The following is a 14,808-nucleotide window of genomic DNA, read 5'->3' as shown; positions in this document are numbered from 1 at the left end:
ATAACCTTTATACGGATATTAAACTTTGTTTACATTTTCTTCATATCTTACGACTTCGAATAATTGAGAATTTAGGTCTATATTTCCTGGCATGGGAAGAGTCACTTGCCTAGTTCGGGGATGTTTCTCAAAAGCCGGTGAAGGAATAGGAATGTTTAAATTACCATTAGATGATAAAGAACGGTTGGTTCAAACCTTGTTTTTAAAATCATTTTAACGACTATTTTAACGTTTACTATTATCTTAGCGTTAAAGCATGGTTATTGGCATGCAACCGGGAGGATTTGATGCAAAAACCCTTCGAAGATTTGAATTATTACAAAATATGCGAACAACATTTTGAAAAAAAATTTGTGATAAAAGGTGCAAGACATCATTTACATGAGGAAGCTATACCAACAATTTTTCATGGTTTAAAACGAAAAATTGGTACGGTAATACCAGGTGAATCGATATGTTTTCAAAATATAATATTATATCTAATAATAGATGCTGAGGTAAAAACAGAAATAAACAGTATAGAAATCGCTGGTTAGTAAATTTGAAAGATTATACAATTGATAAAGTATTGAACAGATTTTTAAAATAATAGTATATTACACTTCGAGGGCCGAAAATTCAACTTTTGGCACTTGCAGTGTAATGCTCGTCCCTGGTGTTAGGGATGAAAGTATGTAGTTTTGACTTAGGTATGAAGAATTTATTTTTTCTTCCATAATTTCATTTATTATTTTATTTACGGTTTCTACTGTAAAATTATATAGTGATTACATATAAACTTGAACTTGATGAGTTTATTATGAAAAATAGAAGATATTTTTTTTTATTGAAAATTATTTTTTTGATAAATTATCCTCAATAAAGTGTCCATCAATGGTACTCTTATCTTACATGAAATACATGATATTTTCCCTATGATCTAGCGTAGAACGTGGTAGTTTGTATGTATAGAAAGTGGTAGTGTATATGCCTATGCGGGTGGTCAATTTAGACATTCGAAGTTACATAAATTTCCACTAACTTGAAAACGCATTTAAAATATAATTAAAAATAAAATTTGAAAGTTCTCCATCATTCCCTTGTGTGGAAAAAAATTTATTCAAGGTCAAAGGTAACATAAATTAGTTTTTCGCGATTTTCAGTAAATCCGTGAGTTTTATCATAAAAATACCTTAGACAAAAATTGTATATCATAAAATTATCTACAAAAAACGTATCAATACTTTTTTCCTACTGTTTCTTAGATATAATTATTCAAAAAATTTTAAAAGTTTTCAGAGAACAAAATAGACTTTTTTTGAACCACATTTAGCATCTCTTTCTGCAATTGCAAAAAATTGTGTTCCGCAGTTTTTCCCACGCAGGTGAGAGTAAAGTTTGAACGGGTTGATCAGCTTCCAAACCCAGTCTATAGGGTCTAGCTGATAACCAAGACACACTTGTCTTTGTACCATCTTCAACAGTAACAACTTCTTTTTCAGTTAAAAGTTTAGCACAAGTAAAACAATATTCTGACATTTTTGTTATAAAACTCAAAAAAGCACAATATAGGTTAAGATAAACACGTGTATTCACTACCAATTAGCGCTCAAGACTAGCGATATTTCAGTTATTCCAGCAGGTATAAGACCCTAGCCACACACACAATTGAACAGGAGACTGATGTTGTCTCAAGGTTACAATGGGATAAATTAAGGGACTGGGTTTCATTTTATCTCATATTCTTATAGTTATAACTTATGTATATTTCAAGGTTAAGTTACAATGACGATATAAAAATATTTTAACATAAATTACAACTCTAGAGATGTATATATGTGGCATACTCATGCATATTATGACGATTACAACTTTTTGGATAGTTATACCTTAGAAACGGTGGTTCGTAGACGTTTTTTGTAGATAATTTTATGATCTACAATTTTTGTCTGAGGTTTTTTTATGATAAACCGCCGTTTTGCGGAAAATCACGAAAATCCCATTTTTTTACCTTTGACCTTGAATAAAATTTTTTCCATACACTGGAATGATGGGGAGCTTTCAAATGTTATTTTTAGTTATATTTTAAAGATTTTCAGCTTGGTGGAAACGAATGTAGCTTCACTCTAATTTTTTGGTCTAATTTGACCGGACTATAAACAGAATATTTATTTTCAAGATCAAAACATGGAGAATAAAAACACGATGCATGAATCCATAATTCCTGAAAGTAGCTCAGTAACACTGGCCAAAAAGAGGCACAGATGTTGTGTAAATGGCTGTGATGATTTATTGAGCATAAGGCACCGATTTCCAAAAAGAGAACCAGAAATTTTTGAGGCTTGGATCAAAATACTGAAACCCCCACATTATCAATCTCTATCTGTCAATGATATATATAATAAGTATGTAGTATGCGATGTCCATTTTAGAGAATGTGATAAAATACCTAAAATGTGTAGAAAACGTGGATTGTCTGCAATAGCAATACCTACTTTGAAAATACCTGGATTGGATAGTGAATTTATTGAAGCAGTTATAAAAGATGCGATTGGTAAGTTTTTCATAATTTTTTCATGGGTAAAATATTAACGGAAATTGTCAGTTGAGTCTGCTGTGCTGCTTTATATATATAACAATATCATATTTTGATAAAGACTTAAGCAAAGATTATATACACGGATAGATCTGCCACTCTGTATAAAAATTTGACGACAAAGTTCGATCCCAGCTACATCTCTCGACTGGCTCCGTACCAGTTATTCATTTCATCCTTATATAGGGAAAAAAGATTTCTATAATCAAAGGTTCTTTTTTGTGCATTTAAAAGTTATTATTTGTTGCGAATTGTGCAGGGTCTGTGACTGGCTCACATCTAAAAGCTTACTTTTTGGTGTTTTATTTTTGAATGTTTATCAATCTGGATCCTGAAACTAAGTTGCAATCATGCATCGAGAAATAACCAAGATTATTGAATGAACAACACAAGGTGTTTGATATTGTTTGTTTATTAGCTATTTGCATTTTTATGCATTTGAAAGTTAATATTTGTTGCAAATTGTGCTGTCGTGTTTACTTACTCAATATGAGTAAACGAGTAAAGGCCTGCTGTGTACCAGGATGCACGAATAAGCAACTGATAAGGTGAGTAAGTAATATTTACTATTTATCAACAAAAATATTTAAATTGAAATCAACAAAAATATTTAAATTGAAATCAAGTTCATATCCATACGAGAATAACTCTTTTCTTCCTAACTTCATTAATTTGTATTTAGGAAATCATTTTGTTGAATGGTTAAATATGTTGAATGATTTTACTTTTTTATAGACATTCCATTCCTACGAATGAAGATGTTTGCAGAATTTGGTTGCAAAGAATAAATAACCCCAAGTTAATGCGTGCTGATACAGTATTATCATCACATAGAATATGTGATATTCATTTTGAACCAATTTGTAGAAACCCCAATGGCAGGTTAAAAAAACTTTCACTGCCAACTCTACATTTACCTGGCAAGTACTTATATTTACTGTGACAATAAACCTCTTATGAATCCTAGTTAAAAGTTATGCAGAGGAAAAGAATTGCCATTATATTTGTAGGTTACGAAAAAGATGAAAATGATATTTTTTGGGTACAGGAGCAACCATCTTCATTTTCAACTCCAAAAAGGCTGGTAGGTAGGTATGAATTGTAGTATATTATTTCCACAAAGATCTGCCTGTTAATTCTTCTAGTCATATAAGCAAGATGCAAAATTGTTTGAATCATTGTACATTTTGGGTATAGGCATGATTCAACCATTTATGGCAGTTATAAGCAGGCAGTTACCAAAAGGATTATTCAATAATAATTTAGGTGAAAGATAAATGTCATTGTATATTTTCTATAATGTAGTTGTCCAATTGTTTATTTTTGCTTACTGACTTCCTTATTCTATTGAGATTAATTGAGACATTTTTTAGAATCAATTTCAAAGACTAGTTCCTCTATCAGCACCTTTACTGGTAACAGCCCAATAGAGGGAACAAAAAAACCTGTTAAGGTGTACACAAGGAAGCGATTATTTCAAGCACTTGTTGAAGAACCTTGTAAGTATGAACTCCAAATGGCAATATTTTTATATATAATTGTAATAGTTGTAGTCACAACTATTGACACTGTCCATATAATAAATTTGAATTGAACCTGAAGTCATGAATTTATATAATTTGTAGGTAGCTCCTCTAGTATGCTGTATGAACCATCAATATTGACTAATATGGAAACAGATAAACTTGAAGGACACTCTGCTGTGACAGGTGAGTATAGTCATATCCTTTCAGATCGAAATCAACCTAGGAAACTTAATAAAGACGTAGCCCCATGTATATAATCTTTGCTTAAAGAGAAGTCAAAACATCAATTTTATCTATGTTTCCAAAATTATTTAAAAAAACCAATTTTGAAACAAAAGAGACCTAAAATCAAGAACATTTAGATGCATTAATATATCAAAAGATGTATAAGAAATAAGAAATTTTCCATTTATTGGGCAAGTTCAATCAAAATAACCAAAATTATTCATAATTTATCTGTTAGTTTACCTTATGGCACAATTACTGAACAGATTGATTTTGACTAGAATGCTATAATTGAAATTATTTTCCAGAAAAACGAGAGAAAAGGTACATGCCAAACAGTTTTCAAAGCAATGGTAAGTAACTATCAACTATTTTTTTTTATGTTCGTATTCCCAATCCCATCTTCAATGTAAAATCCAGGATTTAAAGATCTAATAGTATAAAAAATGTCTTTTCTTTACCTATTTCTGGATTTGGAGCAAGTGTTAATAAACAGTGTGTTCAAAAAAACTATGGTTTCTCACTTTGAAGTTATTTTGGTCAATTGAACTACTTTTTATTAGAGTAGTGATGTCTGAGCTTAATATGTGGATCTGTGATTGGGCTCAACAAAAAGGTTCCGCATAACTTGTCCATGGATTTATATATCCAGTAATTTTTTTTATTTTCTTACCAACTAATAATAGACCTTTTATTTGAATATTTTTCTTTCAATGATGTTGATGTTAATTAAAGTTTTTGAACTATTTTCTACGCAAAAAATAACCGATTTTTATTATTTTTCTTTTAGATTTTTGTGAAAATATTGCAATAGAATTTCCAGATAATTACACATCTACTTACCAGATAATAGATTCAGTAACAAATGAAGAATATGTGTTAGATGATACAATGGGTAAGAAAATGTGTTTATTTCAAAATTTTATACAAGGTCACTTTAGGTGAAGGTCAAATTATAAAAAAAAATTCAAATTTTATAAATTCCCTTGCAGCCCAGATTTGATACTATGTGATTTTGACTCTTTAAAAAAATTTATCTACATGTTTTAATGGTTTGCTTTTATGAAATGGGGAAATTGTAATTAAATTCAATTATATATAGTTTTTATTGAATACAAGGAGTGTGAGAAAAGTAGTGACACTTATTTTCCATTCACTAAAGCTTTTATCATTTTTTTATACAACATTTTCTTCTTGGGTAGCTATATACTAGTGGAATTTTTGTTCAGATTAGTGGTAGTAAGTTTTTAAATAGTATGATTTTCAATTATTCATCTGGATGTTACCCAGAGTTCAAAAATGAAGATATATTTCAATTTACAAGAAAGAAAAAAATCAATCAGACTCAAATAAAAATTCTTGGACAATAACATCAACACATATGTGGGTAATGTTTATGAAATCCCTATAATAAGTATCAATTAATTAATGAAACATATTTAATTTAAAGAATAAATGAGTTTTGAAGATTTAAATGCGAGGTTAGGAAATGATGAAAACTAGGTTTGAGAAATTGGAAGGGATGAATGTGTGTATGGATGTTGGGGTTTCGTATACACTGCGACCCAAAGGATTTATTCTGTTCCCCTTTCTTGCTGCAGTACTGGGGAACCCAGTGTTTACAGCTGATCCATTAATCCCACTCATTTTAAAAAGTTTAGGATGTGGGATGGCTGTACTGTTAAGTGGTAAGGATTAACAAAACCGTCTAGTAGACACAATGTTGTCAAATCACCCAATGTTGTTATTACTTACACACTCTCATATATTTATGTTTTATGAGTTAATTTGATAAAAGAAAATTTTCAGGTTGGTTAATAGATTTTAATGTTTAGTTTCAGGTTTATCAAATGTAAATTTGCGAACAGGTAAAATGGTTTTGTATCTTCAAATGACTGAAGGTAATTTGTATAAAAACTCTCATATAATAATTTTTTTATTTTATTTTGATTGTATTTAGGTCAACTTCGAAACAATATGAAAATAGAGGAAATTCCGAAATGTGAAGAGTGTAAACAAGACGCGGTAGGAAAATCAGTTATAAACTGTGACAAAGGATGCGGGAAACTGTTTCACATTTCCTGCGTTCAAATATCAAGACAAAATTTAGATCTACTGAAAATGATTGAGGGGGTTACGTGGCTTTGTAAAAACTGTAGAAATAAATAAACGTAATAAATAGAAAAATGAAATATTTCGTATATAAAAAAATAAACATTTTTTATAAATACTATTATTTTTATTTGTCCTCAAATTTGAAGAAACAAACTAACATTAGAACAAATATATTTTGAATTATACATTGAGAATGTTTCCAAAGGCTTAAACGAATCGATTTTCACCAAAATATGAACGAATGTGTGATACAGTGCTTTCGAAACCAGTCAAGGAGTGCAAGAAGATTTACAAGGATATAATATTTTACTAATGAATTTATAACCAAGTGAAAGATTGATTACCAAATCACTTTTTGAGGAATTTGAATTTAGCGCCAAAAGTAAACATGCTAATATATTGTTTCTAACCTCAAATAAAAACAGACAGATGGGCGAACCGAGCAATTTTTCAACTGATACAAGTTATTGATGGAAATATGAAAATGCCATAAAAAAAACTATCTTATCGTTACTGAACACAATCTTCATGTCCATCTAAATATGGTCAATATACTAATAATATATAAGGAATATAAAAAAAAGGGCTGGAATTAATAAAACTGAATCAACCAGTGATTTAGATGACAATCAATCGATGACTAATGAAGAATCAGACGCTGATCCTACAGAATTTGATCAGAAATCGAATAATTTAAGCCAGAAAGAAATTTTTTACTTGCTCCGTTGACAGTTGAAAATGTTGATTCAATTGACTTGTTGATGTGAGAATGGTTCTCTCCTTTACCCACGAACTACAATTGTCGCCAGATTTGCCATAAATCGAGTATATTATGTCAGCTGACGTGATTAAATCTGTGACAGTTTCGCAATTAATATAAAGAACCTTTATTCTTCAGTCTTCTTCCAGAATTTCGCTATAACCTATATCAATTATTTTTCAAAACTCTTCTTGTTTTGAGTTGGTCTAAAGATAAACAACGCATATTGATAGTCAATGATAGAACTTTGACCAAATGCCATAAAATTGATGACAGACTTTCAACTTCATCTGTACGTATTCCACGTAGCACAACAGGGAAAGTATGTCTAAAATCACCTGCCAAGAGAACAATTACTCCTCCAACAATTCAGTCTCTACCTTCAATCTCTTGGTGCAGTACCATTTTTGTCACATTCTGTTTAAAGATAATTTAAAATCAGAGTGAACTGTTTTACCTCCTTCTAAGTTGGAATTTCTGGAACCGTTGGTGATATTCATACTGAACACACTATTTACACTACAACTACACCAACACTCACAATTACACTGTCTGACGGGCGTTTCTATAACCAAGTTTTCAGAAACTAAAACCTTATATCTTGAATTACCTGTTTCATACCAAAGTTTCCCTTTAAAATTAATTCAAGCTTTAAATATAAAAATTACTAAAGATCACACTCACCCTTAATGAATAATTTTACCTCAGAGGATAAGAAACTTAATATATTCGAAAGTAATTATCATAGAATAACCAGGGTTAGATTAATCAACGTTTCTCTCTGTCTATTTATTGAATATGGTCTAAAATACAATCTCGCCCCAACCAATTACAGTTATGGGATTTTTCATTTCATTATTGTAGTCAGTTACCCGCTGACATTTCCACACCAAAAAATTCTTTGAATGCGAATTTTCTACATTCTAGTTCGAAAAGAAATGTCAATAAAGATTTTAGGACTATTTTCTTTCCGAGTTACCCGTTTTGATATTCATAAAACAGTATTTGTAGTAGCTAAAAAAATGGAAGGATTCGATATAATTCAGATGGTTCATCGACCAATCAATTTTCTGTATTATCAGAGAAACATTAAAATCAACTATTTACAAATAAATTAAAATGATTAGTTTCATTTTCGGTTAATATTATTATTTGCTAACTACCATCAGTTGTCGAAGTATGGTGGGTCTTTAGGTGCTCGTTGAATTCATTGGATGTATTAAAATTACTCGTACAAAAACTACAATTGATTTTTTCTTCAATGGTATTACTAGTTTCTTTTTCTTCTATTTGTTTCGTATTGAAATTGTTGTCGCATTGCGAATTGAGATTGTGGCGTTTCATATGGGTAACTAAGCAGCTGTTTTGGGTAAATGCTTTGTTGCAGACCAAACAGACGTAGGGTCGTTCTCCTGTGTGAGATCGTCTGTGAACTATCAACGTACTTGAACCATTGAAACCTGTAAGAAGAATAGGACCACATAAATTACATAAAATCGAATCAATATTAAAATATATGGTAGTCTAAAATGTCAAAGGATAAAGAGTACTCCTTCATGATACGACATCAGATCATTTTAGGTTACCTTGGAGTACAAATAACCTAACCTAACAAGTAACGCTGGAGTACTCACTTTTTGCTATCCGGTTTAGAAAAAGGTTAAAAGAAAAGAGACATTTTATGATAAAATTTTAGGTTAGATTAGGTCGACCTTGGAGTCGCGTTCTATCGCAAAACGATCTCAATTGATGTAGTGCTCCAAGGTAAAGGAGCCCCAAAGTAAATGTAATCCTTGATACTGCGTGAAGTGAGTTTGGTAAAAGCAAAGTAATTGTGTTGAGGTGTAAGTTAATTAGTGTACAAAATGGATCAGAAATTGCTAGTTACACAGTGAGTTACTAATTGATCTCAAGATCGGATTGTAACGTTAATAAAAAATTACACCCTGCGTATGAAGAAACTTGTTATGACTTACCCTTATTACAAATATCACATATATGCGATTTTTCTCCCGTATGAGTCCTCATGTGTTTGGTGAGTTCGTTAGATTGACAGAACGATTTTTGACATACACAACAAACATATGGTCGTTCCCCCGTATGGATCCTTATATGGGCTATTAGATTAGATCTTGTTGAGAAAGCTTTCGGACACATTAAACATTTATGCGGCCTTTCACCTGAAAAATTACATTTTATCGAAATTTTTTCACAGTGGTGTAGCTAGAAGTACTTAAGACAGTTTTTACAGTCTCTTTAGGATCTTAAAACATTTCAGTACTGCGAACTCGTCCCCGTCATGGACTTTGAAGCCGGCCCTGTCCGGTTATAATTAAAGACTAAAATTTAGCAAAATCGGAATTCGTTTTTTTCTATATAAGTTTTTATCATTTGTTTACATTGTTTTTTTCGGACCTAATTTATAGTTTGTTTTCTAGAATTCTAGAAATGTCGTGTCTGCTATATATTCGAGCTTGTAAGATTCATAGTGAACAAAACATCATAAAAAAGTAACATGTGAATTTAAATAAATTATATAAGTTAGTTAAGTGTAGTGTTAGTGTTTAAATTAAATACATAAAGACAGTGTTTATAAATTTACCCCACCAATTGGAAATAGTATAAATAAATTAAAAAAAAAACATTACAATAAACCTAAAATCAAGACAGATAATTACAAAAAATAAAAAAAAAGTTGAAAAAAATTAAGGGTACATTATACCTGTATGTGTTCTCATGTGTTTCTCCAAATCCTGTGCTTGCCTACATCCCTTGTCACAAACCACACATCTAAAAGGTCTTTCTCCAGTGTGCATACGTAAATGTATTTTAAAATTTCCACTGTGCGCAAAGCCTTTATTACAAGTCTTACATTTATAGGGCATATCTGATGCATGGGTTTTCATGTGCCTTGTGAGTTTTGTTGCTGTCGAAAAAACTTTATTACATATCTGGCATTGTTTTGCTACATCAGTTGGCTTGTGTTTGGATTTGGTTTTATCTTCTTTTACAATGTCACAGGTTGGATGGGTAGCAAGTTGTTGTTCTGGTTGTTGTTGTTGTTGTTGTGTCTGATCAATATATTGGACTTGTTGTTGAGGCTGTGCTTGAGGATCCATCTGTGAAGTAACTAATTTATATTATATTATAATCAGTAGTAGATATACAGATTTACCACCTTTAAGGCTATTGACTTTTTACAGTCTCTACTGACTTCTGAAATTCTTAGTTAATAATCGTTTGAATTAAATTTTTTATCAATAAAATTTCAACTTTATAAATCAAGAACTAAGGGTTTTTGCCTAAGATCCATGATTATCAGGATGAACAATTATTAGGACATTATTTTAAACAAATAAACTAGCTTTTTGTTTAGAACCTATAGTAATAATGTTTAAATAAAATTTGCCACCCTTAACTACAGCCTAATGGTGAATCTACCACTAATTATAATTATTCAAATAAAACTTACCGCAATAGGTTGAATTTCTTGGTTGTGTAAAACAGCAGTGTGATCTAAAGGCATGTTGTAATTGCCATTATAAACTTGTACTTGACCCACACTATCCACATTGTAACCAGCTAATTGAGAATATTCCATTTGTGTCATTTGTTGTGGTTCGGGTTGACTAACAGGTATGAAATTATTTTGAGAAACATTGTCTATTAAAGTGTTACATTCTATATAAGCACAACTATTTTCAGGTATGCTTTGTGTATACTGAGAAGAAATATTTGTTGTCGGTTCTTTTTCGATTTGTTGTAATGGTTGAGACTGTTGTTCTTCTCTTCTTTCTGATACTTTGTTTAAGTATTGACGTAATTTACCATCTGATTTTTCGCACAATTTTTTGAACTGAAATGATATATGAAGTTTAGCTGAACATTTTTGACATATTTGCGCTGGTAGATTATCATTTTGCCAAACCTGGAATTAAAAAAAAATAGCATTTACATATATTATTTATACAGCTCATTTATTATTGTATATCTAGTTGTCTACAGAGAAAATTAATACCTGCACATTCGCGCAAGCCATCAGTTTCTTTGAAATATTAACTTTAAATATCGACATCATAACACCTTCATTTAGACAGACTCTGCAGATTTTTTGAAAATCCAAGTTGTCTTCCATTCTTTTGTTTACTTTTTTACTTATAAAATAGACTAGTACCCAGTAGAATGGCAAACTACTCAATATGTCAAATGTCACTGTCAATTTAGTTGTCTTTATATAATATTTGTTTCTTATATTAATATGGGAATGTTATTAAAACAAAAAATTATCTTTGGTATAAATCGTAAAATTTCGAATTCGAAGAAAGTAATATTATTTAATACAATATTATGTATTTTGAGAAAACTAAATTTTGAAGTTACTAACTTCATCATCAACAGATGACACTGGCGTATGCGATAGAAATAGATTTTCACAATATAATATTAATTCATTATCTACACTTTTTATTATTGAGAGAAATATTATATATGTATTATTACGAATATGCTTTAAAATTTTGAAAATATTAATATTGAAGTCTAGATTTCTGTGTTGTGACAGCTGTGATACATATGTTTACTAATAGGTGGCTAAGCTGTATAATTTTAGAAAAGTCATTTTTTACAAATATCAAATTTATAAAAACTCCTACTGATTTGTAGAAATACTTGTACTAGTTGAAAGATTAATTCTATTTACTTCTGATTTCCTTAAAATAAACTAATTTTGTCTACTTCTATTCAAATTAGATTCTAAATGGTAGAAATAACAAAATAAATGGTTTTCATTTTCATTTCTACATGCCAGTGGCAACGATAATAATAAATAATAATTTTACAATATATTAAATAATTCCTTTATTTACGTTTAAATCTCATAATTAATCTAATAAATTATTAAATTGATATATTATTATCTACAACTATTGACAGATATGGTAAAATACGAAGCGACGAGGGGATATTTATGAACAGTCACTGAGGTATGTAATAATCTCAGGCCGGATTTAATTTGGCGGACTGATTTCACACTGCCTTTGCAGAATGGTAGTTAATCACTCTTCCATCCGTAATCGACCCCACTCCACGCTCCGAATTCCTACCGTTGCTATACGCCAGCGTAATTAACGGTTATTGCATTCAATTTATTGTGTATTGAATTTTAACTTGACAATAAACACTTGACTATATTTAACTGTCTCATAAAAGCAGACAAAACAATATAATACGTTTTTTAAGTACAACCACATATCAAATCATTTTTAGGCCCACTTTTCTTAGTTTGAATATTTACAAATCACAAGGTATTTATTGAATTTCAATACTGCACGAAATCACATATACTGTATTATAGTATATTGTTATTTAATTAAAATCGTTTTAAACAACCAGGCAGTTGGGTAAGTTGTAAAAAAGTTGACTTGCTGGGGGACTAGTTGGACAGAAAAGTTGGAAATTATTGTTTCATATCTTTGGTTACATCCATGAATCAAAAAAATAAATTACAGACTGTAGTTTTATGAAATAAAAATATCAAAATCGATAGTATTGTTTTTATTTGTTGTGTATCACGTAAGCTATAGTGCGGGTAAAAACTTTTTACCGGTACTGTAGTTTTATACGTGACACGCTGTGTCTTCTTGAAAAATCTCATTTGCGTATTACCACAGACGAAATTAATAATTCAACATACACCGAAGTGCATGTTTTCCATAAAATTGCATACGTAGACTGCTTAGTAACCATAAGCAAATCCCTAGAAGATGCGCCGGTAATTTAGAAAAGTCGCCTTTGAAATTGCGTCCTCGGGAAAGCGGTTGTAAAATATGGATGGATACAGCGTACGTAAAAAGCGGAATCCCAAATATCTCATCAACCATACCGTGTCCTGATGTGTTTCAATCATTGGTATTATTTGATGGAAGTGTATATATATATGCTCGTATTTACTTTCATATATCACAGTAGCGACTCGTCGGTAAATTTTAAGCTTAAAAATTTGCATCAAAATGTGTTAAATTTCTTTTAGGTTATATTTACTACATTATTTTGTATAACGCAAGTCGTCTTCCATTCTTTTGTTTACTTTTTTACATATAAAATAGACTAATACCCAGTAGAATGGCAAACTACTCAATATGTCAAATGTCACTGTCAATTTAGTTGTCTTTATATAATATTTGTTTTTTTTATATTAATATGAGAATGTTATTAAAACAAAATAAATTTATCTTTAGTATATATCGTAAAATTTCGATTTCAAAGAAAGTAATATTATTTAATACAATAGTATGTATTTTGAGAAAACTAAATTTTGTAGTTACTAACTTCAACAACAGATGACACTGGTGTATGCGATAGAAATAGATTTTACACAATATAATATTAATTCATTATTTTTGTATAACGCAAGTCGTTGAAGTTTTCAATAACGAACTGCTTTAGTGATATTAATTTTTTTAAATCGGCATACTTCTCAAATCATTCACACCAATCATCCTCACATCATTTAAAACGATGGAAAAAGCTGTCGGTAACTACATTAGAACAGACATTAGAGGCGAGAGAAGTAGATATACGGAGGGTAGAGGTAAGGAGGACCATCTCTTATGGGGGCTTAGCTTAAAAACTGTCCGTTTGTAGACGGTAATATATAATTCAAAATTTGACCAGAATGGCGCTCCTCTCGGACAAGATATCATATGATCGTTCAGTTCAGTCTTCCGTCCGTCTTATTTGAATGACCTCTCTCAAGTGTTTTCTACCGGGCGTGTTAAAAAATTTTAAATGACTATAGTCGTTAATTAAATATTGGTTTATAAAATCTAAACTATTCACGTAGTACAAAATAATTTTGTAATGTGATAATATTTAACCTTATTTGTTTCCTCTTTATTCATTAAACAAATCAAGAAGAAACTAGTATCTGTACAAATCACCAACTGTTAGAAATCGTCAAGTAAATTTTTATTTTTGAAAAACTTCACAGGGAAGAATTGGGGTTGTAACCTAAAGATCCTACTGTACTGTGATGTACAAGGCGATCGCGATAACAATCATCAGATATGGAGCAGTGGTTTAACGTACTAGAACTAGTCTGAATACTACGAGGAACAATCTTTTGAATTGAGTTGCATATGTACAACCGGGGCTATGAGATAATACTCAACAGCTGCATTAGAAGTCTTCTAAATCGTCTACCTCTCCGTATAGCAATGAAAAGCGTACTCAGGATTTCCAGAGACGAAAATAACGAGGAAAAATCGTTAAAAAATGACCAAACTCGGGACATACCTCAAGACGAAATATCAAAATAGTTAGTGGTACATAGATGGTACAGCAAACAAAGTGGAATAAGCGTGTACGGGTCTAGAATCAAACAGTCTGAAAGCTAGTGCAATACACCAAGAATTTTTCAAGCAGAAATATTCGCAATTGAAAAATGTGTCCAGTAAAGTCTAGATAGTAAGCTGCAATATCAATTTTGGGTTTGGGAATGACTGGACAAGTTAAGGTTATCCTGCAATGGATTCCAGGACACACCTGAGTGGAGAGAAACAAAATACCCGACGGACTTGAACCCTTTTGTGGTATCAGCTACAGAAAAA

At 30.8% G+C, this 14,808-nt stretch overlaps 2 protein-coding genes across 5 annotated transcripts; one reads left to right on the top strand and one right to left on the bottom strand.

Annotated features, from left to right (window-relative positions):
- Positions 1-20: 20 nt before the first annotated feature.
- LOC130903509 (uncharacterized) lies at positions 21-6,791 on the top strand. 4 transcript variants are annotated; one of them, XM_057815649.1, is made up of 9 exons: positions 2,405-2,533; positions 3,311-3,495; positions 3,586-3,663; positions 3,949-4,074; positions 4,201-4,284; positions 4,635-4,679; positions 5,117-5,221; positions 6,162-6,227; positions 6,287-6,791. In XM_057815649.1, exons 2-9 carry the CDS (start codon positions 3,378-3,380, stop codon positions 6,493-6,495), a joined length of 831 nt encoding a protein of 276 aa, XP_057671632.1. In that variant the 5' UTR covers positions 2,405-2,533; positions 3,311-3,377; the 3' UTR covers positions 6,496-6,791. The 4 variants fall into 4 exon arrangements, with proteins under 4 accessions (XP_057671630.1, XP_057671629.1, XP_057671632.1 ...); XM_057815648.1 differs by lacking the exon at positions 2,405-2,533 and adding an exon at positions 2,544-3,123; XM_057815647.1 differs by lacking the exons at positions 3,311-3,495; positions 3,586-3,663; positions 3,949-4,074; positions 4,201-4,284 and adding exons at positions 21-183; positions 248-429 and having other exon boundaries at positions 2,159-2,533.
- A 1,460-nt stretch (positions 6,792-8,251) lies between these two features.
- Positions 8,252-11,393, bottom strand: LOC130903507 (zinc finger protein 501-like). Its single transcript, XM_057815644.1, has 5 exons — positions 11,220-11,393; positions 10,674-11,129; positions 9,924-10,320; positions 9,178-9,381; positions 8,252-8,661 (listed from the first exon to the last, which is right to left on the bottom strand). Exons 1-5 carry the CDS (start codon positions 11,334-11,336, stop codon positions 8,357-8,359), a joined length of 1,479 nt encoding a protein of 492 aa, XP_057671627.1. The 5' UTR covers positions 11,337-11,393; the 3' UTR covers positions 8,252-8,356.
- Positions 11,394-14,808: the final 3,415 nt, after the last annotated feature.

Source organism: Diorhabda carinulata, chromosome 2 (genome assembly GCF_026250575.1).
Source record: "Diorhabda carinulata isolate Delta chromosome 2, icDioCari1.1, whole genome shotgun sequence".
Taxonomy (NCBI): domain Eukaryota; kingdom Metazoa; phylum Arthropoda; class Insecta; order Coleoptera; family Chrysomelidae; genus Diorhabda; species Diorhabda carinulata.
This window is presented reverse-complemented; position numbering and strand designations above follow the sequence as displayed.